The sequence below is a fragment of the Equus przewalskii genome, chromosome 30, assembly GCF_037783145.1.
Source record: "Equus przewalskii isolate Varuska chromosome 30, EquPr2, whole genome shotgun sequence".
NCBI classification, from domain to species: Eukaryota; Metazoa; Chordata; class Mammalia; order Perissodactyla; family Equidae; genus Equus; species Equus przewalskii.
In genome coordinates this window covers 8,784,517-8,809,650 of record NC_091860.1, presented here as the reverse complement: position 1 = coordinate 8,809,650, position 25,134 = coordinate 8,784,517, and the positions used below count along the sequence as shown (strand labels likewise).

Below are 25,134 nucleotides of genomic sequence, written 5' to 3'. Positions count from 1 at the left end.
GATTGGAGGAACAAAAATAAGGCCAGTGTGGCGAGAGGGTAGTGATTACAGGGCGCAATGACAGAAATGAGGTTGGAGAGAAACCTTGACGCGGATCTTACAGGGAGTTATCATAAGGGATTTTGGTCTTAATTTTAAGTATGTTGGGAACCGCTGAATTCCTTTTAAGCATGGAGTAACATGACCAGATTTACATTTTTTAAAGATCACTCTGGCTTCTTGCTGTGTAGAGAATGTGGAAGGGTAAGTAAGAGTGGAAGTGTTTTCAGTTAAGGTTGCTATTGCACGTTCAGGAGAGGGGTAATGCACCGCTAAAGTGGTCGCAATGGTTGTGGAAAGAAGAGGACGAGATTTATTTTGAAGAAAGATTTGGAATTTCATAAGAGATTGGATATGAAGGATGATGGAAAGAGATGTTTCTGGTTTGACCAGCTGGTTGCATGAAGGTGTTACCAAAATGAGTGTCTGGAGGAGTCCTAGCAAGTGTTTGAAAAGAAGTCTGACTTGGCCTGTTGAGTATAGTATTAAACCTTTTGAAACTGAACTTCTGGAAGTTCACATCAAGAAAACCTCATTTTAGGAGACTGTATTATCAACTGGGTGGAGAGTTAGTGGTAGATGATTTTGGTAGAGATGGTGAAGGGGTTTCGTGTAGTACAGGCAGTCTTAACTGGGCTCATATAGGATCCTTATGCATTTTATGCTGTGAAACATGGTAAACACATTTGTTATTCCTGGTTGCTTAATTGGTTGAATACAGGTGTTTAAATTGTAAAATTAGGAAAGACAAAAGTTGAGTATTTTCATTGAGAGGAGATTAAACTATCTTTTAGCATTTAAATACTTTTTGAATGAGAAGAGATAACTGATTAAAATAAAACTTTTCAAAGGAATAGACAGAAAATATGTATCTTAAAATAAATTTGAATTACTTCTCCGCCTTTCGGCTTAAGATCAAGGATAGTATCTGTTCTTATCAGTTTAATATCTGATATGTCGCCTATCCTAGGACAATTTATTTTTTTTTGGTGAGGAAGATTGGCCCTGAGCTAACATCTGTGCCAGTCTTCCTTTTATTTTGTATGGAGGACGCCACCACAGCATGGCTTGTTGAGCAGTTTGTAGGTCCCAGCCCGGGATCGAACCAGCGAACATAGCCGCTACACCATTGGCTGCCCCTGAACCCCCAGGACAATATATTAAATTTAAAAACTGAGCTCATAGATACAGAGAACAGATTGGTGATTGCCAGAGGTTACGGTGAGGGGTTGGTGAAATAGTTGAAGAGGGTCAAAAGGTACAAACTTCTAGTTATAAAATAAATAGGTCATGGGGGGGCTGGCCCCGTGGCCGAGTGGTTAAGTTCGCGCGCTCCTCTGCAGGTGGCCCAGTGTTTCCTTGGTTCGAATCCTGGGCGCAGACGTGGCACTGCTCATCAAACCACCCTGAGGCAGCGTCCCACATACCACAACTAGAAGGACCCACGACGAAGAATATACAGCTATGTACCAGGGGGCTTTGGGGAGAAAAAGGAAAAAATAAAATCTTAAAAAAAATAAATAAATAAAAATTAAAAAAATAAATAGGTCATGGGGATGTAATGTACAGCATGGTGACTATAATTAGTAACCGTCACTCATTGCTTAACGACGGGGACACTTCTGAGAAATGCATTGTTAGGCAATTTGGTCGTTCTGTGAACATCACAGAGTGTTATTTACACAACCTAGATGGTATAGTCCACTGCACACCTAGGCTATATGGTGCTAATCTTATAGAACCACCTTCCTAGATGGAGTCCATTGTTGACTAAAACATTATGCGGTGCTTGACTGTATTGTATATTTGAAATTTGCCAAGAGAGTAGATCTAAAAATTCTCATCACAGGAAAAAGAAATTATGTAACTGTGGTGATGGATGTTAAGTAGACTGATTGTGATCATTTCCCAATAAGCAAATATCCAATCATTATGTTGTACACCTGAAACTTATATGTTATATTAGTTGGATCTCAATAAAAAAAATTCGCTCCTATAGTTTTAAAAGAGCTTATTGTTTCTGGCTCTAAAAGTAATACATACTCATTGCCAAAAATGCTGAAAAGAAAAATATAAATAAGAAAATTAAGTTACCTATAATCTCATTACCTAGAGAGATCACATTTTAGAATAAATTCTTTCATACATTTTATCTCTACACAAATATGTGTATGCATACTTTAAAAAAAGATGTTATAGATAATTTTATAGACTGCTTGTTTTCATTTAACAACATATCATGAATTTACTTCTATATCAATAACTATAGGATGAAAAGTCTTCAACTGGAATCTTAAGTTATCTGGGTTGGAATCCTTGCTCCTATTCTTACTAGCTGTGTGACTTTGAACATGCCACTAAACCTATCTAAATCTTTGTTGTCCTCATCAGTTAAATAGGAGGATTATAGTAACTCATTTTTATAACTGTTATGAGTATTAAATGAGATAATATAAGTAAGGCACATAGTACAAAATCCAGCATATAGGAGGAAGCCATTAATTTGTTCATTTACTGAACAGATGTTTATTTAGTATCTACTGTGTGCATTGTTGTTGCACTGGGATACAGTATTGAATAAAATAGAGAAAAGGAGAAAAAATAAAATAATACAAAATATGTAAATTACGTAAGCATTATGTAAAAACATTTTGTATTAATTATATAAGTAATATAAAATAAAATAGAGAAAAATAAAATAAAGAAAGAAAAAAATCCCTTGCCACATGGAACTTATATTTGAGTGGGAGAGTGAGGTATAAATAAAAAATAAGTATTTGGTCTGTGTTTCCAGTTCTTGGCACAGAGCTTCTAAAACCCTTGGAATTTCCTGAGTGATGAGAGTCTTGTTATTTACAAGGCATCCCTTTGGATCACGCCTAAATTTATGTGAATGGGGTGACTTAAGTAGGGTCTCAGGATTGAGCTGGTCACCAGAAAGACCTGGTGGTTAGAACGTGGGAATTCTCAGCCCTGACCCCCCCAGCCTCGTGGGCTGGGGAGCTGCCTGGAGATGGAGCTCTGTAAAAACTCTTAAACAGTGAGATTCAGTGCAGACATTCACAGTGCAGGAGGATGGTGCACTCCACATCCAGGGGGAATATGAGCTCCTGTGCTTGGGACCCTTCTGGACCTTGCCCTACCTCTCTCTTCATCTCGCTGTTCATTTCTTTCTTTTATGATAGACTGGTAAATGTAGATCAAGTTTTTTTTCCCCCCACTTGCATTGCTCAGCACATGCCTGGCATTTAATGTGTTCAGTGCTTGCTACTAGTTACTATAATTTTATTTTTATTGATTTTAATAGTGTGTCATTTTTTATGTTTACATGAATTTCTGTGGGATGAATTCTTGTGAGTGAGACTCCTGGGTCAAAGGGGAAATACATTTGTAATTTTGATAGGTGTTACCATATTGCCCTTTAGAAAGGATATACTACTTTTTGTTTGTTTGTTTTTGTTTTTTTCTACTCCCAATTCATTTTATTGAGTCGGTTTAGAAGACTGGTTGAGATTACGAATTTGAGAATCAGGCATCCCTGATTTTGCATCCTGACTCCACTGATTATTAGTTGTGTGACCATGGCAAGTCACTAAACCTCTCAGAGCCTTCTTAGTCTTCTCATCTGTAATAAAATAATAATAATAATAATAAACTACTTCAAAGTACTGTAGGGAATAATAGGTGAGTAGAAACTAGTTAACACAGTGTCTCATCCAGTGCTCGATGCCAAAATAATCATCTTATATAGCATATTTATTTTTTAGCACCTACTGTGTGGCACCTTTTTTTTAAGAGGTGACTAAACTTTAATGCACAAGTTGAAGTGTTTTATTTATTTTTTAAAATTTTATTTATTTTTTACCTTTTGACCCCCTTATTTCTCCCACTCTCCACTGCCCCCGCCTCTGGCAACCACTAATCTGTTTGCTGTATCTATGAGCTTTTTTGTTATTGTTTTTTGAGATTTCACGTATAAGAGAGAACATATGGTATTAGTGTTTCTCTGTCTGATATATTTCACTTAGCATAATGTTCTTGAGGTCCATCCATGTTGTTGCACATGGCAAGGTTTCATACTTTTTTATGGCTGGACAATATTCCATTGTGTGTGTATACCAGATTTTCTTTATCCATTCATCCATCGATTGATGCTTAGGTTGTTTCCATATCTTGGCTATTGTAAATAATGCTGCAACGAACATGGGGATGCATATATCTTTTCAAGTTAATGTTTTTGGGTTTTTTTGGGGGTAAAGACCTAAAAGTGGAATTCCTGAATCATATGACAGTTCTATTTTTAATTTTTTGAGGAATTTCCATACTGTTTTCCATAGTGACTACACCAGTTTACCTTCCCACCAACAGTACACTAGGGTTCCGTTTTCTTAACATCCTTGCCAACACTTATTATTTCTCATCTTTTTGGTAATAGCCAGCCTAACAGATGTAAGATGATAGCTCATTTTGGGTTTTGATTCACATTTCCCTGATAATTAATGATGTTGAACATCTTTTCATGAACATTTTGGCCATTTTGTATGTCTTTGGAAAATTATCTGTTCAGATTTTCTGCCTGTTTTTTAATGAGACTTTTTTTTTTTTTTGTCATTGAGTTGTATGAGTTCTTTATATATTCTGGATGTGAGCCTGTTATCAGATATATGATTTACAAATATTTTCTCCCGTTTAGTAAGTTGCCTTTTCGTTTTGTTGGTGGTGGCCTTTGCTGTGCAGAAGCTTTTTAGTATTGTATAATCCCACGTCTTTATTTTTACTTTTGTTGCTTTTGCTTTTGGTGTCAAGATTCAAAAAATCTTGCCGAGACACATGTCAAGGAGCTTACTGCCTGTGTTTTCTTCTAGGAGTTTTATGGTTTTAGGTCTTATGTTCAAGTCTGTAATCCTTTTTTTTTTTTTTTTTTTGCTGAGGAAGATTTTGCCGTGAGCTGCCAATCTTCCTCTTTTTGCTTGAGGAAGATTGTCCCTGCAGTAACTAACATCTGTGCCACTCTTCCTCTCTTTTGTATGTGGGTTGCCACCACAGCATGGCTGCTACTAGTAGTATAGGTCCGGCCCAGGAACTGAACCTGGGCAAGGGAAGTGGGTCATGCTGAACTTAACCACTAGGCCATGGGGCCGGCCTCATCTTTAATCCATTTTGAGTTAATTTTTGTGTATGGTCTAAAATAGTGCTTGAGTTTCATTCTTTTGCATGTGGCTGTCCAGTTTTCTCAACGTCATTTAAGGACAGAGACTGTCCTTTCCCCGGTGTATATTCTTGGCTCTTTTGTTGTAAATGAATTGACCATATATGTGTGGGTTTATTTCTGGGCTCTCTATTCTGTTCCATTGCCATATGTTTTAATTACTGCAGCTTTGTAGTAGAGTTTGAAATCAGGGAGTGTGATGCTTTCAGTTTTGTTCTTCTTTCTCAAGGTTGCTTTGGCTATTTGCGGTTTTTTGTGATTCCACACAAATTTTAGGATTATTTGTTCTATTTCTTTGAAAAATGCCATTGGAATTTAGATAGGGATTGCGTTGAAGCGATAATGGCTTTGAGTAGTATGGATATTTGAACAATAGTGATTCTTCTAATCTATGAGCACGGAATATCTTTCCAATTATTTGTGTCTTCAATTTCTTTCATTAATGTCTTGTAGTTTTTAGTACACAGGTCTTTCATCTCCTGTCTTAAATTTACTCCTAGGTATTTTATTCTTTTTGATGCAATTGTAAATGGGGTTTTCTTTTATTTCTCTTTCTGATATTTTGTCGTTAGCATATAGAAACACAACAGATTTTTGTGTATTGATTTTGTATCCTACAGCTTTACTGAATTTGTTTATTAGTTCTTACAGTTTTTGATGGCTTCTTCAGGGTGTTCTATGTATAATATCATGTCATCTACAAATAGTGACAGTTTTACTTTTTCCTTTCCAATATGGATGCGTTTTATTTTTTTTCTTACCTAATTGCTCTGGTTAGGACTTCAAATACTGTGTTGAATGAAAGTGTCAAGATTGCCTTGTTCCTGATCTTAGAGGAAAAGCTTTTGGCTTTTTAGCTTTTCACCACTGAGTATGATGTTCGCTGTGTCGTATATGGCCTTATTATGCTGAGGCATATGTTCCCTTAAGTAAAGTATTTTCCTTAATTCTTTTAGCTGTTCTAGCAAATTATTGAACCTTAGGAGGAGGTTGTAGGAAACCCTGATTTATATCTGTCTGGTAGATTAGAAGTATGGGTGGCCTGGGACTTTTGTATGGCATCTGAAATGGGATCAGGCTTGTGAGGCTGAGCTCTTAGCCTCTGGGTACTTGGTGTCAATTGAATTGAACTTTTGGACACCCAGTTGGCGTCACAAAATGGGATGAGAGAGACAGATGACAATACATAGATAAATAAGTAAATATATAAAGTGTATTAGATAGTCAAAGTGTCAAGAAAAAAATAGAGCAGAGGGGCCAGCCCGGTGGCCAAGTGGTTGAGTTCGCATGCTCCACTTTGGCCGCCCAGGGTTTCACGGGTTTGGATCCTGGGCATGGACGTGGCACCGCTTGTCGGGCCATGCTGGGATGGTGTCCCACATGCCACAACTAGAATATACAACTATGTACTGGGGGGATTTGGGAATAATAATAATTAAAAAAATTGGCAACAGTTGTTAGCTTACGTGCCAATCTTTAAGAAAATAGAGCAGAAAAGGGGGATAAGGAATATTTTTTAGAGGAGGGTTGTTGAAAAATGAAATAGGGTGGCTAGGGAAAAGACTCATGAAAAGATGACTTTTAAGTTAAGAACTGAAGGGAGTTTGAAAGCAGGCTGTGTTACTAACTGGGCGAGAGGGAATCAACGGCAGTCCCAAGGCCTTGAGGTGAGGGCCTGCCAGGTGTGTTCCAGGAGCAGCAAGGAGATCAGTGGGGCCAGAGCGGAGAGAATGAAGGGGAGTGTAGTGGTGGATAGATTAGGAGGTGGAGTAAAGAGCCACGGAGGGCTTTCTCTGTCCTGGTTGTTAGGACTTCGGCTTTTACTGTGAGTGGGAAGAGAAGCCGTTGAAGGGTTTTGAGCAGAGGAGTGATGTCATTGGACTTTGGTTTTAATGGCGCAGGCGCAGGGAGAATAGTCAGGAGGCTGTTGCAAAAATCCACATATAGATTAGATGGCGGTGACTTAGAACAGGATGGTGCAGTGGGGAGGCTAAGTCTAAGGTTCTGGATATATGCTTACTTTTTTAAAAAGTCTGTGAGATATTTCATTTTGTGGTGGTATCATTTATTTAGCCACTCCTCTAACGGTGGACATTTCTAGCTTTCCACTAATTGTAAAATGTTTTGATAAAAATTGTCATCTACGTGTAGGCAAGCACTTAATCAGGTTACTTCCTTAGAATAAATTCCTAGAAATTAGATTGCTGGGACAACGAAATATGTATACAGTCATGTGTCACTTAACAAGGATACTGTCTGAGAAATGCATTGTTAGGTGATTTCGTCATTGTGCAAACATCATAGAGTGACTTACACAAACCTAGATAGTACAGCCTGCTACACACCTAGGCTATATGGTACTAATCTTCTGGGACTACCATGGTATATGTGGTCCATCCTCCACGAAACGTCATCATTCAGCGCATGACTGTATTCTTAATACTTTTGATTCATATAGCCAGAATACTATCCTGAAAGAATATACCCGGTTGTCTTCCTGCCAGCAATAAATCTGAGTATTTACAATTTTTAATATATAGTTTTGATATACAGTGTATGTAACTTTTTAAACATCCCAAATCCTGACAAAAAAATTTTTTTCTGTTGTTTTTTTTTAAATACACTCTTAATTTCAACTTTTATCTTCTTCTAGGTTACAGTTCCTCTGAGTCATCTCATCAATGCCTTTCAGTCACCTAAAACCACGTTTATTTCTCTCAGTGCATCCGTTTCACAAAACCATCATCGAGATGCAGTTCCTGAGCGTGAGGCTCCCAGCAGTGAGGTAATAGCTTTTCCCCTGGTTGTGTGACAAACCCTTTTTGATTTAGTACATCGTAAACATGTTTGAAAGATCTTTCTGTGTTTAGCTATTTGGAACAAGGTGATTTCGGTCTTTAGCTTAGTTTGTTACATTATTAAAGATGTCTAATTCTGGCTTTATTTTACATATAGAAAAGTTAGTTTTTAAAAAAAAATTTTATTGAGGTCATACTGGTTTATAACATTGTGAAATTTCAGTTGTACATTATTATTTGCCAGTCATCATATAAATGTGTCCCTTTACCCCTTATGCCCACCCCCTAACCCCCTTCCCCTCTGGTAACCACGAGACTATTCTCTTTGTGCATGTGTTAGTTTATCTTCTACGTATGAATGAAATCATACAGTGTTTGTCTTTCTCCGTCTGGGTTATGTTGCTTAACACAATACCCTCAGAGTCCAGCCGTGTGGTTGTGAATGGGACCATTTCATCTTTTTTTTATGGCTGAATAGTATTCCATTGTGTATATATACCACATCTTCTTTATCCATTCATCAGTCAGTGGGCACTTGGGTTGCTTCCACGTCTTGGCTGTTGTGAATAATGCTGCAATGGGCGTAGGAGTACCTAAGTCTCTTTGAATTGTTGATTTCAAGTTCTTTGGATAAATACCCAGTAATAAGATAGCTTGGTTGTATGGTATTTCTATGTTTAATTTTTTGAGACATCTCCATACTGTTTCCAGTAGTGGCTCCACCAGTTTCATTCCCACCAGTAGTGTATGAGGGTTCCCTTTTCTCCACATCCTCTCCAACATTTGTTATTTTTTTTGTCTTGTTGATTATAGCCATTCTGATGGGGGTAAGGTGATAAAAGTTGGTTTTATTCTTTAACATTTAATCTATAAAAATTTTCATGTGGCGGTATATTTGGTATTCACTTCCTAGATTACTACTCGAATGATACCACTTAGATACTCTTTCGTGTTCATCTCACAGTAGCAGTGAACCCGCAGTTAATGACCAAGATTGCCTTCCCAGTCTCAGGGAAGATAGAAAAGTAAGAAGTTGTCATCTACCACCTTATGGGAGCTTTCACTGTAGCTGAACAATTAGCACATAGGAACCGGAAAGTGAAATGTCTAAGCTATGAAAATATACTTTCGGTACTCAGAGAATTCTAAAATCAGTGTTGCCTAGGATAGTAGGGAATTCCCAGCCTAGGAGCCTTTGTGTTTATACAGTTCCTTAATAAGATAGTTGCTTGTAGCTCAGAAGACATTTTTCATAGAAAACATCATAATCTATAGTTAAGTTTCCCCAAAGCCTCTTTAGCCCATAAGTAGTTTATATTGTTAGTCCTGACATCAGGGGCTATAGCAAAGGAGAGTGGAGGAGTTGGACAAAAGTTCACTTTGGGGGCGGGTTTGTGGGGGCTGTCTTAGGATAAAATTTTAACTAGCTGAAAGGTTTGTCTTTGTCATTTTTATGCTTCCTATTTATACTTTCTGCCCAGTTCCTGTTGCCTCTTTCTGTAGCCATTGTCTTTCTGCTGTCGTGACACCTTTCTCCGAAGTTACAAGTTACGGTCTAAGAGAGCTTTCCTCATGAAGAGAGCTTTCCTCATGAAAATGCTACATGTATCAAGATTGCTACATGCAGCAAAACTATGTACATGTTAGAAATTTTGGCAAGTATTATGTAGGTAGAAGAAATTCACCTGTGATCCTGTTTCTCAGGGATAATGCTATTAACCTTTGTATTTATATTTCATTTCTCTTTTTTCTCTTGTAGTTTTATATTTTATAATAATTGGATCATGCTCTATATGCTGATTTAGATTCTGCTTTGTTCATTTAAAAGTTTTGTGAACTTATGTCGTTTTCTATGTTTTTAATGACTTCAAAATGTTGGGTATGATGTCCCTTTCTTGGATATTGTTTCAATTTTTTGTTGCTATAGAGAGCACCACTTTTACCGTTTGTGTTGCTAAATCTTTAAAATTGCTGGGTCAGTAGTGAAGTACATTTTGGGGCTTGAAAAGTAGCTAAATTCTAGAAGCCTGTGTGAAGCATAAGAGTAATGGTCTCAAAGACAGAAGTGGTGTTCTTTACCTCTGATGTACCCTCACTAGCCTTACTCTTGTCTTCACTGACTGCTCGTTATTGCTTCACAAACATTTCACTCTCCTTAAGCATCCTACCTCATCTCTCCTCTCACTCCCTTTGCTGTGTGGCGACTTTGCTCTCATCAGGTCTTGCTCATTCAAACATCCGCTCCACAGTGCAAGTAAAAAATCTTCCTTTCAGCTTCCTTCAAGCTACTGACTTCTTTTCCCTTTGCTTTCAGAGTGCTTGAAAAAGATACTCTGAACTTAGAACTGTACCTGCAAAACTTTCGTTCACACTACATCCCATTGTAGTTTGGCTACTACTTTTACCATTTTACAGACTTATTTTGCTATATTTTGTTGATTTCCTTAATACTAAGTATAGGCCTTTTAAAAAATTCACGTCTTTTTTCAACTTTTCCTTAGCATTTGATCTTGCTGAACATCCACTACTTTCAAAATACTCTTAAGTTGAGTGAAGTTATATTGCTGATTTTTTTCTCTTTCTGTTTCGCTGGCCTTTTTTGTGGCCAACCCCTTAAATATTGAGTGTACTGTGCATTTATCCTTAATCTAATATTCGTTATGCACAGTCTCCCAGGTTATGTTACCCGTTTTCATATCTTCACATAACGTTTATATATCTTTGTTCTGCTAACTCCCAAATATATCTCAAACCTAAAGTCTCTCTAAAGTTTTAAAGTAATTTATCTAGTGGCTTGTTAAAATGTCCCTCTAGACAGGCTCCAGGGACCTCAAAATTAAGATGTCTGAAACTGAGCTACTCCCCCAGATTCCAGTATATTTAATCTTAAAGCGGTTTCAGCCCCTTTTTATTGGTCTGGGTCTAACTGGGAGAAAGAAACCGCATAGTTATTTGAACAATGAAAATTTAGTGTAAAAAATTAGTATAACTTTTTAGTTTATTATTTAAACAACTATATTTTTACAGAGGATTGGAATAAGTATAGATTGGCTAGTAATAAGTAAAGAAAACTCTAAAATTCATATAAGACGAGCAGATTCCAGGAACAGCTAATCCTCCTCAGACTGAGATGGAGCACCCCAGGAAGAGTTCTCCTCCCTCGGGCTGAGGTCCTGATCTTGTGGGGGAGGGCATGGCCTTGGCTCACTGAATGGCAGGGAAGTCACTGCTGGTGCCACGCCAGCTGAACTTGATGGAGATCTGCCCCCTCGGGTACCAGGGAAAGCTGTTCACGGGCGTGTGTCTTACTGGAAAAACTGCTCCAAAACTGCCCGGTGAAGGAGTGGTGCCATGGGAAGCTGCTGGGTACTGCCGGTCACTGCGCTGCAGGAGCCAGGCTTTGGAGAAGCTGCACAAGCTGCAGGAGCCAGATGCTGGAGAAACCCTGGGTGCTGCAGACAGGAGCTCGCTGAGTGAGCACTCTAGAACCAGGAACAAACCCTCTTTCCTCCTGCAGTGTCTCTCGAGTGCCCTCTACTGACACAGCTTGACATCGTGCCAGCTGGCAAAGGAAAAATACTTAAAGGGCCCACATCCGTGTTCATGGCAACAAGAGGGATGAATAGGAGCTGAGAGACAACAATCGAAAACCAGCACATCCATCCAGCACCCTTCTCCCTCCCATCTCTCTTACTCTGCCCGTTTCTTCAAATGTCTGCTGTCTGTGATTTGTTATTTCCATCCTTCTTAGTTAGGGTTTAGTTCAGCCTCAGACCATTTTTCTCTTCTTCTATCCAGCGTATCTTCTTTATCTTCTATTTTCTTTCTATCAAACAAAACTAATCTTATTAGCTCTAGAATTAAATTCAAACAGTGCTCTTCACAATTTGTCCATAGCCTGTCTTCCTAGTCCCTTCTTCCGTCACTAAACTTTTTACTACATCTCAAACATTCCCGGCCCTTTGATGACTTCTTCTTTGCCCCCTTCCACAAGGCTTCCTCCCCCAGCATTTTGCTAATTAGTTGTTACCTCAGTGAAGCCTCATCCTATTTAGGAAATTAGTTGCTCTGTGTTCCGTGTTTCTCTCACCACTTGTTTTTATGTCTCTGTAATGGTAGTTACCATGTAGTGTATTTACCATGCTTTTATGGTCCGAGGACCTGACACCCAATCAGTAAGGGGAGTCATTCTCTTTCTTAGTTAAGACTCTGTATTTCTCTTTTGAAGTCTATGTATTGTAAACAGACTTTTAGGTTTCCCATTTTAAAAGATAACTGTTGAAAAGTTGCTCTTGAATATTTCAGTCCTTCTGTTTCCATTATAATAATATCCTTTACACTGAATAATTTTTAGAAGTTTACAAAGCACTTTTAAGTATTTGCTTTCATCATGCCTCTAACTATCTCACTACATATGTTAGGATACACAGGTGAGGAAGGCATGATGTCTTCCGTTGACCCATACTATCTCGTTGTGAAATAGGCAGGGCGTATTTCGTCCTCATTTTACTGGTGAGGAAATGGATTCTAAGAATATGAATGACTTCTCACAAAGCTTAGGAAGTGACAAAACCCCTGAATGTCAATCCACAGCTATAAAATCTGTGGATGTAACTTTACATCCACCGTAAGAAGTTGTTACATTACTTAACTCTGTTTTTGCTCTCCTTGCTTCAAGTTCTAGCTGTTTGGGGCTTGTAATTGTTACCGGTCTTTAGTGTTTTCCTATCAGCTCATGTGGACAAGAAAATAACTCACCTCAATCCAATTTTAGTTACTTTAGAACTGTTTCAAGGTGAGTGCATTTTCTTGCCTGGTTTGCACACATTTTGACCTTGTTCAGTTTCCCTCCTTAGTTGAAGTTAGAGATAGGTAACTATAGAGCCTCTCAGTTCAAAGAAGGATCTCAACACTGAGGCCCGAAGAGTGAGATGTCCTGTGGTGACAGAGCATACCCTTTCTCTATCAAATGGGCTTCTGCCTATGGGCAGTAGGGACTGGAGGAAGCTTTAAATCTCCGTGGACTGGTGATACCATTGGGAATAGGATTTTTTCACCTTTGTCAAACCTCATATGACCAACCTCAGTAAAACTAGAATTATAAAAATATTTGTACCAACTTATTTTTTAAATATTAGAAAAGGGAAATCAGTACATTTGTTGGATTTTTAAAAATCCATATTGTTTCAACTGATGATAACTCTTTAAGTTAAATACCTTGATAAAACTGCTTACTTGGGCGGATTCTGTTACAGGCTGTAGTGAACTTGAGAGACCTTGGATTATCTGAGTTAAAAGTTGGACAGATTGATCAACTGGTAGACAGTCTACTTCCTGGATTTTGCAAAGGCAAAAACGTTTCTTCCCATTGGCATACGTCTCATGTCTCTGCACAGTCCTTCTTTGAAAATAAATATGGTAAGTCAATATATTTTTTCTTCCAATTAAAAATAAGCCATTTTAATGCTATTAATAATTCTGATAGATACCATTTATTAACATCTACTATGTGCCAGGTTCTTTTCTGAGTTCTTTTTGTTTTTGGGGTCACTGTTCATATTGGAAGAATTGTAGATTTACAGAGAAGTTGCAAAGGTAGTACAGAGAGTTCCTGTATACTCTTTGTCTGGCCTCCCCTAATGTTAACTACTTATAGAACCATGGTACATTTGTCAAAACTAAGAAATTAACATCGGTATAGTACTTTTAACTAAACTATAGACTTTATCTAGATTTTACAAAATAAAAGTTAATTTCTCCAAATCACTAGTTTTTCCGCTAGGGTCCATTTTCTGTTCCAGGATCTAGTACAGGATACTACATAGTGTTTAGAATAGGGAGTGTTGTGGGTTGTTGTTTTTTTTTTTAAATTTTAGATGACAAACATTTATTGGATTCCAGGTAACATACTAATCTCTAGGAATACATTGAAGAAACAGTCATAGTCCCTTATTTTATAGAATGTCTTTTCTTATTTGAATTTTCTTATTTGAATCTTATAATGATCTAGTATTATAATAAGTAGGCAGTTTGTTTGAAAGGAACGTCAGCTGCGTGAGTTTCTTTTTGGGTGGTACTTAAGGAATTTTAGAGGCTTATCAAAATACTTGTTTTATGCTGATGAAAGGAGAGATTTTTTTAATCAATGTAAGCTGTAGAAGCCCGGGAATAATAGAGCAAGTTTGAATAGTTTTGTGACAAAGGTTTGATTTGAAGCTGTACTTTGTATAAACTTAATTCATTTACTAATTCTTCATTCTTCTTTTGGATAAATAAAGAATTCAAGAGTGAGAAAAAAGTTTTTGAGCTTGGATTAAAAGTCTGCTTTCATTTTTTTTTTATTAAGATTATGATAGTTAACAACCTTGTGAAATTACAGTTGTACATCATTATTAGTCATGTTGTAGGTACACCACTTGACCCCTAGTGCCCTCCCCCAACCCTGGTAACCACTGATCAGTTCTCTTTGTCTATATGTTAACTACCACCTATGAGTGGAGTCATACAGAGTTCGTCTTTCTCGGTCTGGCTTATTTCACTCAACATAATACCCTCAAGGTCTGTCCATGTTGTTGTGAATGGGACGACTTTGTCCTTTTTTATGGCTGAGTAGTATTCCATTGTATATATGTACCCTATCTTCTTTATCCAGTCATCGGTTGCTGGGCACTTAGGTTTGTTCCATGATTTGGCTATTGTGAATAATGCTGCAATGAACATAGGGGTGCATGGGACTTTTGGAATTGCTGATTTCAGGTTCTTAGAGTAGATACCCAGTAGTGGGATGGATGGGTCATAAGGTATTTCTATTTTTAACTTTTTGAGAAATCTCCATACTGTTTTCCATAGTGGCTGCACCAGTTTGCATTCCCACCAACAGTGTATGAGGGTTCCTTTTTCTGCACAGCCTCTCCAACGTTTGTCACTCTTGGTTTTGGATATTTTTGCCATTCTAACAGGTGTAAGGTGATATCTTAGTGTAGTTTTTGATTTGCATTTCCCTCATGATTAGTGATGATGAGCATCTTTTCATGTGTCTATTGGCCATCGTATATCTTCTTTGGAGAAATATCTGTTCATGTCCCCTGCCCATTTTGTTTGATTTTTTTGTTTGGTTTGATTTTTTTGTTGTTGAGCTGTGTGAGTTCTTTATATATTATGGAGATTAACCCTTTGTCAGATAAATAACTTGTAAATATTTTTTCCCAATTAGTGGGCTATTTTTTTGTTTCAATCCTGTTTTCTCTTGCCTTGAAGAAGCTCTTTAGTCTGATGAAGTCCCATTTGTTTATTCTTTCTATTGTTTCCCTCATCTGAGGGGTTATGGTGTCTGAAAAGATTCTTTTGAAGCTGATGTCAAAGAGTGTACTGCCTATATTCTCTTCTAGAAAGACTTATTGTTTCAGGCCTAATCTTTAGGTCTTTGATCCATTTTGAGTTTATTTTACTGAATGGTGAAAAAGAATGGTTGACTTTCATTCTTTTACATGTGGCTGTCCAGTTTTCCCAGCACCACTTGTTGAAGAGACTTTCTTTTCTCCATTGTAGGCCCTCAGCTCCTTTCTCGAAGATTAGCTGTCCATAGATGTGTGGTTTTATTTCTGGGCTTTCAATTCTGTTCCATTGATCTGTGCATCTGTTTTTGTACCAGTACCATGCTGTTTTGATTACTGTAGCTTTGTAGTATGTTTTGAAGTCAGGGATTGTGATGCCTCCAGCTTTGTTCTTCTTTCTCAGGATTGCTTTAGCAATTTGGGGTCTTTTGTTGCCCCATATGAATTTTAGGATTCTTTGTTCAATTTCTGTAAAGAATGACGTTGGAATTCTGATTGGGATAGCGTTGAATCTGTAGATTGCTTTAGGTAGTATGGACATTTTAACTATGTTTATTCTTCCAGTCCATGTGCATGGAATGTCTTTCCATCTCTTTATGTCGTCATCGATTTGTTTCAAGAAAGTCTTGTAGTTTTCATCGTATAGATCTTTCACTTCCTTGGTTAAATTTATCCCAAGGTATTTTATCCTTTTCGTTGCAATTATGAATGGGATTGAGTTCTTGAGATCTTTTTCTGTTAGTTCATTGTTAGCGTATAGAAATGCTACTGATTTATGTATGTTGATTTTGTACCCTGCAACTTTGCTGTAGCTGTTGATTGTTTCTAACAGTTTTCCTAAGGATTCTTTGGGGTTTTCTATATATAAGATCATGTCGTCTGCAAACAGCGAGAGTTTTACTTCTTCGTTGCCTATTTGGATTCCTTTTACTTCTTTTTCCTGCCGAATTGCTCTGGCCAAAACCTCCAGTACTATGTTGAATAAGAGTGGTGAAAGTGGGCACCCTTGTCTTGTTCCTGTTCTGAGAGGGATGGGTTTCAGTTTTTGTCCGTTGAGTATGATGTTGGCTGTGGGTTTGCCATATATGGCCTTTATTATGTTGAGGTACTTTCCTTCTATACCTATTTTATTGAGGGTTTTTATCATAAATGGATGTTGGATCTTGTCGAGTGCTTTCTCTGCATCTATTGAGATGATCATGTGGTTTTTGTTTCTCATTTTGTTAATGTAGTGTATCACGTTGATTGACTTGCAGATGTTGAACCATCCCTGTGTCCCTGGTATAAATCCCACTTGATCATGGTGTATACTCTTTTTGATGTATTGCTGTATTCGGTTTGCCAAAATTTTGTTGAGGATTTTTGCATCTATGTTCATCAGTGATATTGGCCTGTAGTTTTCCTTCTTTGTGCTGTCCTTGTCAGGTTTGGAGATCAGGGTGATGTTGGCTTCATAGAATGTATTAGGGAGTGCCCATCTTCCTCTCTTTTCTGGAATAGTTTGAGAAGGATAGGTATTAAATCTTCTTTGAATGTTTGGTAGACTTCTCCAGAGAAGCCGTCTGGTCGTGGACTCTTATTTTGGGAGAGGTTTTTGATTACTGTTTCTATTTCTTTACTTGTGATTGGTCTATTCAGATTCTCTATTTCTTCTGATTCAGTTTGGGGAGGTTGTATGAGTCTAGGAATTTATCCATTTCTTCTAGGTTGTTCAATTTGTTGGCATATAGTTTTTCATAGTATTCTTTTATGATCCTTTGTATTTCTTTGGTATCTGTTGTGATTTCTCCTCTCTCATTTCTAATTTTAAAAATCTGCTTTCATTTTATTATTTTTTATGCTACGCTCCCTCCTTCCTGAGGGGAGCCCTTAGTGGTTTAGAGTGAGGAGGAGACTAGGACCAAACTCAGTCCTGCCCCCAGTGACTATGGGATTCACTTTCTTTCTCTAAATGGTTGTTTTCTCATGTGAAGTGTGGGGAGTAACTCCTTATCTCACGTTGGAGGATCAAATGAAATAGTCTAAGTAAAGTACGTGGTCCATAGTAAGTATTCAGGAGAGTAAAATTTTTGTTACTATCATTATTATTATAGTGTTATTATTACTATTGCTCTTCTGGGCTGCACATTACATTTTCTTTTAAGGTTGTTCCTCTTACTGCCAGCCGTTTTCTTGGCTTAGGCAGACAGAGATATTAAGAAGGGGCTTCTTGACTTGACCGTAAGGGTTCTTAGAAAAATCCCTGAATCCTAACTGTAATATAAGGATAGATGAGAACCAGTGTCTATTTTTGTTGCCTGCCTTTTCCCTGGGGTCACGGGTGTAACCTAAAATGGGGCCTATTAGTCAAGAGTGGGAATTAGGAAGGATTACTGAACTATTCGTGGCCTCCAGCTACGGAAGGAACGTTCTTTGTACCCAATGACTATGGAAGACCTCTGGTTTGCAGTGTTTTATCACATTGTTCATTAGAGTTTTTGAAATTGTCTCTAGGAAATAGCAATTCTTTTGTCTCTTTATGCTCTTAACTAAAAGTAACTTTAGCTAAACATATATATTTTTTACCTCTTAATTTGAATTTCATTTCCTTGTCAGCTATATTCGTATATCAGATAAAAGAGAGAATCTCACAAACAAGTGATAGACAGTAAAGTGATGAAGAACTGTAATTAGATTAGCAGTGTTTTTAGATATTTCTAAAAGCAGAGTCATATATGGACAAATAAGAGGCAAAACTTGTATTTTGTGTCTTTTTAATATTTGGTAAAATTGTTATATTCCATATGATTTCACCCACCCCACATTTGGTTTGGCCATTGGGAAATTCACTTTGTGCAATTTCTCTCCAGGTTACTTAGATATGTTTGGTACTTTACGTTCCTCTTGCTTGTATAGACAACATTCAAGAACTCTTAAAAGCATTTGTTCAGATCTTCAGTACTGGCCAGGTAAGAAACAAAAGCTGTTTATTTAAAAAAAAAATAATAGATTTATTTAATATGTTCTGGTTTGTCTTTCTTACTGATATTAATGATTATAAATATTCATTTGTAGCTTATAGTAGGACTTATAGAATATTAGGAACCCATTAGTTTGGGTATTGTGTAATTTTTAATTGGGAAACTATAAAATAGGAGCTGAATTTTGAGTGTGAGTGATAAGTGCCACAGTAAATCAGACTCTAGGGAGTGTATCTACACGTGCTTCAAAATAGTTAACTAAGCACATTTGCTTACTTCTCATTTTCAGAATCTCATTGCAATGACATAAAAATGATAAAGAAGGCAGAGCAGTAGCAGAGGTGCTTTATCAATGGACTAGAAATTTGAGGACTTTCCATAAATTCCATAAAGTCAGTGACATCAAATTGACAGCAAAATCAAATATGCATTCATTCATATTTATTTAATACCAGGCACTAATGATAGGTGTTAGGTGATACTGATATTATAAATGAAAAAGACAGGTGTCCCCTCCCTTCATTGGACTTATAGTAGTGTGACATGAAGGAGATGAGTACTGCTGTTTCCAGTAGAACGTCAGAAAAACCCAGAGTCCCAAGTCAGTAATAGTGGGCTCATAGTAAACAGTTGAAAGATTGCCAAAAGTGGGCCAATCACAGAACAGTTACGGCTTGTAACTCTTAGGCTACTATGGGCAGAAAACACCTTTGTAATAAGGCGTGTGTGTGATGAGAGGGTTCTGTATTTGAAGGCTCCTGGTTTGAGCACTGATGACAAAGAGAGCAAGACAGTACCCCAGCTTCCTTTGGACTTGACTCGTACACCAAAGGTCTCCTGCTCCTTCACCATAAGCCCATGTTTGTAGTCTAAACACATTTACTGCCTTAGTAGTTTAGAGGAAACCTATCTTCAGTTTGAACTGATCACTGTGTTCTTCTTTACAAATATGAATAGATTAGCAAGAATCTCCACGTATTTGAGGAAAACTTGTAGTGTGAAAGAGAAGCACGAAGTTGAGCAAAGAAATCGTAATCCTCTGAAGAAATGGTTAATGCAGAAGACATAAGAATGCTTAAGAAGGGTGATCTATTTTTAAATGTTCATGGAAGATTAATAAAAATTGAGCATGTATTAGGGTATGAAGAATATCTTAACATTCAAAATGTAATAATAACTAAGAGATTAGGTTCTGTGATCGCACAATAAAACTAAAATCACATTAACAGAAAAGATAGCTTAAAAATGTGGAAATTTGAGGTACTTTTCTAAGTGTCCTGTGGCTGAAGGGAGATCAAAACTGAAATTACAGTCACGAACCACAATGAAAATCTGCATATCAAAATCTTTGGTTTTAGGACAAAGTGATGCTGAAGGCATTGTATAATTAGAAAACAAGAAAAAGGGGAAATAAATTGATTAAACATTAGCTTTGAGAATTTTTTTTAAAGAATGGGAGAAAGTAATATGGATAGAATAGACATTAAATGAATATAAAAGCAAGAAACAGTTTTACTTGATTAAACCAAGAATAAGTTTAATTTGAAAAAACCAGTAAAATAGAACAAGTCTGATTAAGAAACAATGAGAAAATACAGACAAGTCTGATTAAGAAACAGTAAGACAATATGATGTTACAAGTGAAAAGTAGGAACTGCCACAGGTGATGAAAATTTTGAAATTATAAAATAGTGTGTATAATTTTATATTGTGAATAAAAATGTATTGAAAACAGACAGTGATCCAAGCTATAAATTTGCAAACTTGACCCAAGAAGAGATAAGACAATCATAAAATCTGAAAGATAATATTTTCCCAGTGTAATCCCTTTGCCCCAGAGGCGCTAGGCTCAGATGGTTTCATCGCTGTGTTCTGTTTCCAAAGAGCAGAAGTTTCCTGCTATTTCAAACATTTTTAATAAAGAAAAAGATAGAATAGGCTTCCCTGTTTATTCCATGAGATTGCTGATAATAAAATATTAACACAAAAAAAGAATGCAGGGGGCTGGCCTCATGGCTGAGTGGTTAAGTTCACGTGCTTGGCTTCGGCGGCCCAGAGTTTGCTGGTTCAGATCCCAGGCGTGGACATGGCACTGCTCATCAGGCCATGCTGAGGCGGCGTCCCACATGGCACAACCAGAGGCACTCACAACTAGAATATACAACTACGTACTAGGGGTCCTTTGGGGAGAAGAAGAAGAAAAAGAAGAAGATTGGCAACAGATGTTAGCTCAGGTGCCAATCTTTAAAAAAAACAAACAGCCTTTAAAAAAAAGTGCAATACATCAATTTCACTTTGTGATACAGATACAGAAATTGTAAATAAAGTCTGAAAAGTATAGAAATGTGCTAAAAAATATGATTAAGGAATATAGGAGTGATTTAACATTAGGTAGTATATTAATTTATTGTATTAATTGATAAGACAAGAAAAACAATATTGTTGCAATATGTGATTAAAAAGCATGTGATGTATTTTAATTGGTATGCTTCCTAAAAACTCTTAGAAAGCTGGAATAGAGTAGAATAGAATTTCTTAAGAATATCTATTATGATCTCATTAATATGAAAAGTAAGATGTCTAGTATCCTTTTTGTTCAGTAATTTGGAGGTTCTGAACAATGTGATTAAATGAATTTTCTAAAATAGGTTCTTCCTTTATTGTTTTTTTTCAAATTAAACTTATTCTTGGTTTAATTAAATAAAACTGTTTTTTGTTCTTATATTCACTTAATGTCTGTTTTATCCACATTAATTTTTCTTGTTCTTTAAAAAAATTTATATATAAATTAATATGAATTTTTAAAAATTTATCTATAAATTAGTGGAAGGGGCAGAATTCTAATTAGCAGGGGTATGATTATTTACCAGAAAATTCAAGAAAATCAACAGAAAGATTGCTCAGGTAGTAAGAATTCATTACATTGGTACCATATAAGATAAATGCATAAAAATCAATAGTTTCCTTAGATTGTAGCAATAGATTTTATTTAGAATTTCTTCAAAACCCGTTAAATCTTTTATCCTGACGAGAAATCTATAGCAGGATATATACGCAGACACACATGTGTGTACGTGCTTGAAACTTTACTGAAGGAAATAAAAGAAGACCTGACTGAAATAAAATGAGGGAATGCTGTACTGCTCTTTAGAAGGACTCGGCATTCTAATAGTGTCAATTTATGCCCAAATTTATTAATTCACTGCAGTTCCAATAGAAACCCTAAAGGCTTGTTAAGAAAAAAAAATAGATAAAGATGAAGGTCTGAAAAAAAAAAGTTAAAAGTATTAGATGAAGTGAGTAGATTGTCTTTAAAATCTTAATTTAGAGATGAGACTCTGTAATCAAAACACAACGCAGAAAACACTAAAGATTAAAAGATAGGGCTACATTAACCTTGTAAATTACTGTATCATGTAATTAAAAAGCCATATTAAGTATTATAAACATCAAAATAAATGTTTGAAATGTACGTAACTAAAGGTTAGTATGTATGACATCCATATTCTTCTACAAATGAGAATGGAAAAATGGGCAAGGGTCATGAGTAGTCACTTCACTAAAGAATAAAAAGCCAATAAAAATAAAAAATTTTTTCAAAATTTTTCCTTCTAATCTGAAATGCATGTTAAAACAAGGTCTCAGTTTTACCTCTCAGATTTGTACAAATTTGTATTTGTAACATCCGGTGTTTGCAACAGTATGGAGAAAAGGACATTCATATTCATTGGTGTTTGTAAAAATCGATAATAGCCTTTTAGACGGCAATTTCTCAGTGTCTAATAATTTGAACCTCACAGTTTCACTTTTAAGAATTAGTTCACATGTGCCGAAAGATAATATGTGCAAGAATGTGTACTGCAGTATTATTTTTAGCATTTAAACACAGGAAACAACTAATGTCCATAGTAGAGAAGAAGTTGAATAAATTGCCGTACTCTGATAAATTGGAAAACTATGAACAGCCGTTAAACCAAATGCACTATCTGACCTGTTCTGGAAAATGTCCATGATGTGTTGTTAAGTAAAGGAAGACAATTACAAAAAGTTACGTGCTATTTTTATAGAAAGAGCATGTGTTTCAGTGCATAGAAGTTTAGTCACAGAATGGTTAACAGGGTTACTTCTGGGGAGCAGGATGAGGGTTGGAGGAATTAGGAGATGCTGACTTTTATTTGATACTCATTTACTGTTTTTTTTTTTTTTAACATTTTAAATTACCAAGAAAATGTAAAGTTATTTGTATAGATTCAATCCATTTTGATGACTTTAATGATAAGTGTGTTGATGTGTCAGGCAATGAAGTGTTAAAAAATAAGATGATAGGGGCTGGCCCCGTGGCCGAGTGGTTAAGTTCGCGCGCTCTGCTGCAGGCGGGCCAGTGTTTCGTCAGTTCGAATCCTGGGCGCGGACATGGCACTGCTCATCAGACCACGCTGAGGCAGCGTCCCACATGCCACAACTAGAAGAACCCACAACGAAGAATACACAACTATGTACCGGGGGGCTTTGGGGAGAAAAAGGAAAAAATAAAATCTTTAAAAAAAAAAAAAAAAAATAAGATGATAAAGTAGGAAGTACAAGTATGGTGGCAGAGTGTTGAATCTTAGGCAATTTTCTTTTCTTATAGAAACTTACAATGAGAGGTAAATATGCTCCTGTTTTATTCAGTTTTCATACAGGCTCGGAGTTTTAAAACTTTGAAATCAAGGACACGACGTCTGCAGTCTACCTCTGAAAGATTAGCAGAAACACAGCATATAGCACCATCATTCGTGAAGGTAATTAGACCTTTTTTTGGTTCGAAAAAGCAGTAATTTTCGAGTTATTAAAATGAGAACCTTCAATATCTGATTTCTTTTGTTGGCTGATTGGTTTTCTGCCATCTTTCCACTTACGAAAAAGGACGAATAACCTGTGTGATCTTTACACCTACAGCTCTTCTGGGTACCAGGCTTTTCTCTCCACTTGCCTATTAGATGTCTCCCTCCTGATTTTTTTCCCCTGCCAGCCTACACCTGCATGTGTGTTCTCTGTGTTAATGAGTAGCATCCACTTCAGCTAGAAACCTGGGGACCAACCTTGATTTGTCCATCTTCTCCCACCTCCCACATCCATGAATTGGTTAAGTTCTATTGATCCAGCCTCTTAAATACTTTTTTATTTTTATTTATTTATTTTTTTTGAGTAAGATTAGCCCTGAGCTAACATCTGTGCCTGTCTTCCTCTGTTTTATATGTGGGATGCATACCACAGCATGGCTTGATAAGCGGTGCATAGGTCCGTGCCCGGGATCAGAACCGGTGAACCCCGGGCCACTGAAGCTGAGCGTGTGAACTTAACCACTTCACCACTGGGCCGACCCTTAAGTATTTCTTGAATCTCTCTCTCATAATCCCCAGTTCCACTGCATAGCTAGACTATAACCATTTCTTGCCTGGATTACTCTAATAAACATTCATTTAGTCTCCTTGCCTTTCGTTTTGCTACCTTCAGTCTAGCTTCTAGACTGCCACCACCAGTCTGTCTAACATGTATTAATGTAATAATTATATTCCTCTGCTTTATTGTCAGACTCCTGCCGTGGTGCACAGGCCATTGCATCATTTGGCCCCTGCCTACCATTTTTCTGTTCCCATCTTTCAATGTGCCACCCCCTTTGTCCCCCTACCCTCCTCCTCGCTTGGCATTTTGAAGTCCTGTCACAGAAGATTGCTTGCAGTTCTTGAGCACTAAAGTCTGCTGTTTCATGCCTCTGTCACATTGTTCATGTTGTTTGTTCCCTGTGGTTTAGATATCCAATCTCTTTAAGGCTTTTCCTGACTTCCTTAAGTAGCATTTATTTTACCACCATACCTAGCATTTCTAACAAAATATCAAAATGATTTTTTAGTTATTTATGCATCTCTCCCCTATAGACTGAAAACATTCAGATCATTAGTTATTTACTTGTGTCTTCAGAACTTACACAGGGCCAAATAGATGAAATGTGTTCAATAAACATTTAATATAGGAATGAGGATTTTCCTCTGGCAGAGATAAAGGAATGTGCCATCAACTGTTTCAGTAGTGTTCTTTCAGAGAGTTTCTTTATATTAAATGATCGATGCAGGTCTAGGGTCCAGTGTTAGTTTCCTAGCCATTGATTAAGAGATGTATTGCTGAATTTTAATCTAATTCCTCACATTGATAATAAAAATGGGAAATAGTAGAATTTTAATGAATTATTTTGTGAGTGGTCACAAGTCACAATATTTCTGGGGAGTGTCGTTATCTATATAGTCAACCAATACTGATGTGTTGTTTGTGTATTTAGGGATTTCTTTTGCGGGACAGAGGAACAGATGTTGAGAGTTTGGACAAACTCATGAAAACCAAAAACATACCTGAAGCTCATCAAGATGCTTTTAAAACTGGTTTTGCAGAGGGTTTTCTGAAAGCTCAAGCACTAACACAAAAAACCAATGGTACGTTGATTTGACACCATGTGTTTGAGAAGAATGTTGGAAAGGAAGTTGTAGTCCTACCTTCAAGTGATTGTAAATAACTTTTCTAACAATCATCCAACTTTCTCTTGGTTATATTCTACCATGTTTGTAACTTAAGCTGTGTAAAAATGGAAATACCTACTGGCACTTTCACTTTATCAAGTGAGAAACCAAAGGCAAGGATAGAAGCATGAGTGACTCCATGAAGTTTATGGTAAGAGGGTGCTGAAAGGAAATCCTGGCACTTCTGCAGAAGGATGCCAGGTTCCAAGATTGCATGTGATGAAATGGGATCATCATCAGTTT

The 25,134-nt window shown here is 36.9% G+C and overlaps 1 protein-coding gene and 1 pseudogene across 1 annotated transcript in view; both read left to right on the top strand.

The window, feature by feature from the left end:
* The window catches only part of YME1L1 (YME1 like 1 ATPase), a 45,886-nt gene that overhangs the window by 1,383 nt on the left and 19,369 nt on the right, over positions 1–25,134 (top strand). Inside the window, exons 2-6 of the mRNA XM_070600859.1 lie at positions 7,902–8,033; positions 13,302–13,464; positions 18,230–18,328; positions 23,012–23,121; positions 24,657–24,807. Of these exons, the coding sequence (XP_070456960.1) occupies positions 7,902–8,033; positions 13,302–13,464; positions 18,230–18,328; positions 23,012–23,121; positions 24,657–24,807 (655 nt within the window). The remainder of the gene's footprint in view (positions 1–7,901; positions 8,034–13,301; positions 13,465–18,229; positions 18,329–23,011; positions 23,122–24,656; positions 24,808–25,134) is intronic.
* LOC139080576 (U2 spliceosomal RNA) lies at positions 928–1,096 on the top strand (annotated as a pseudogene).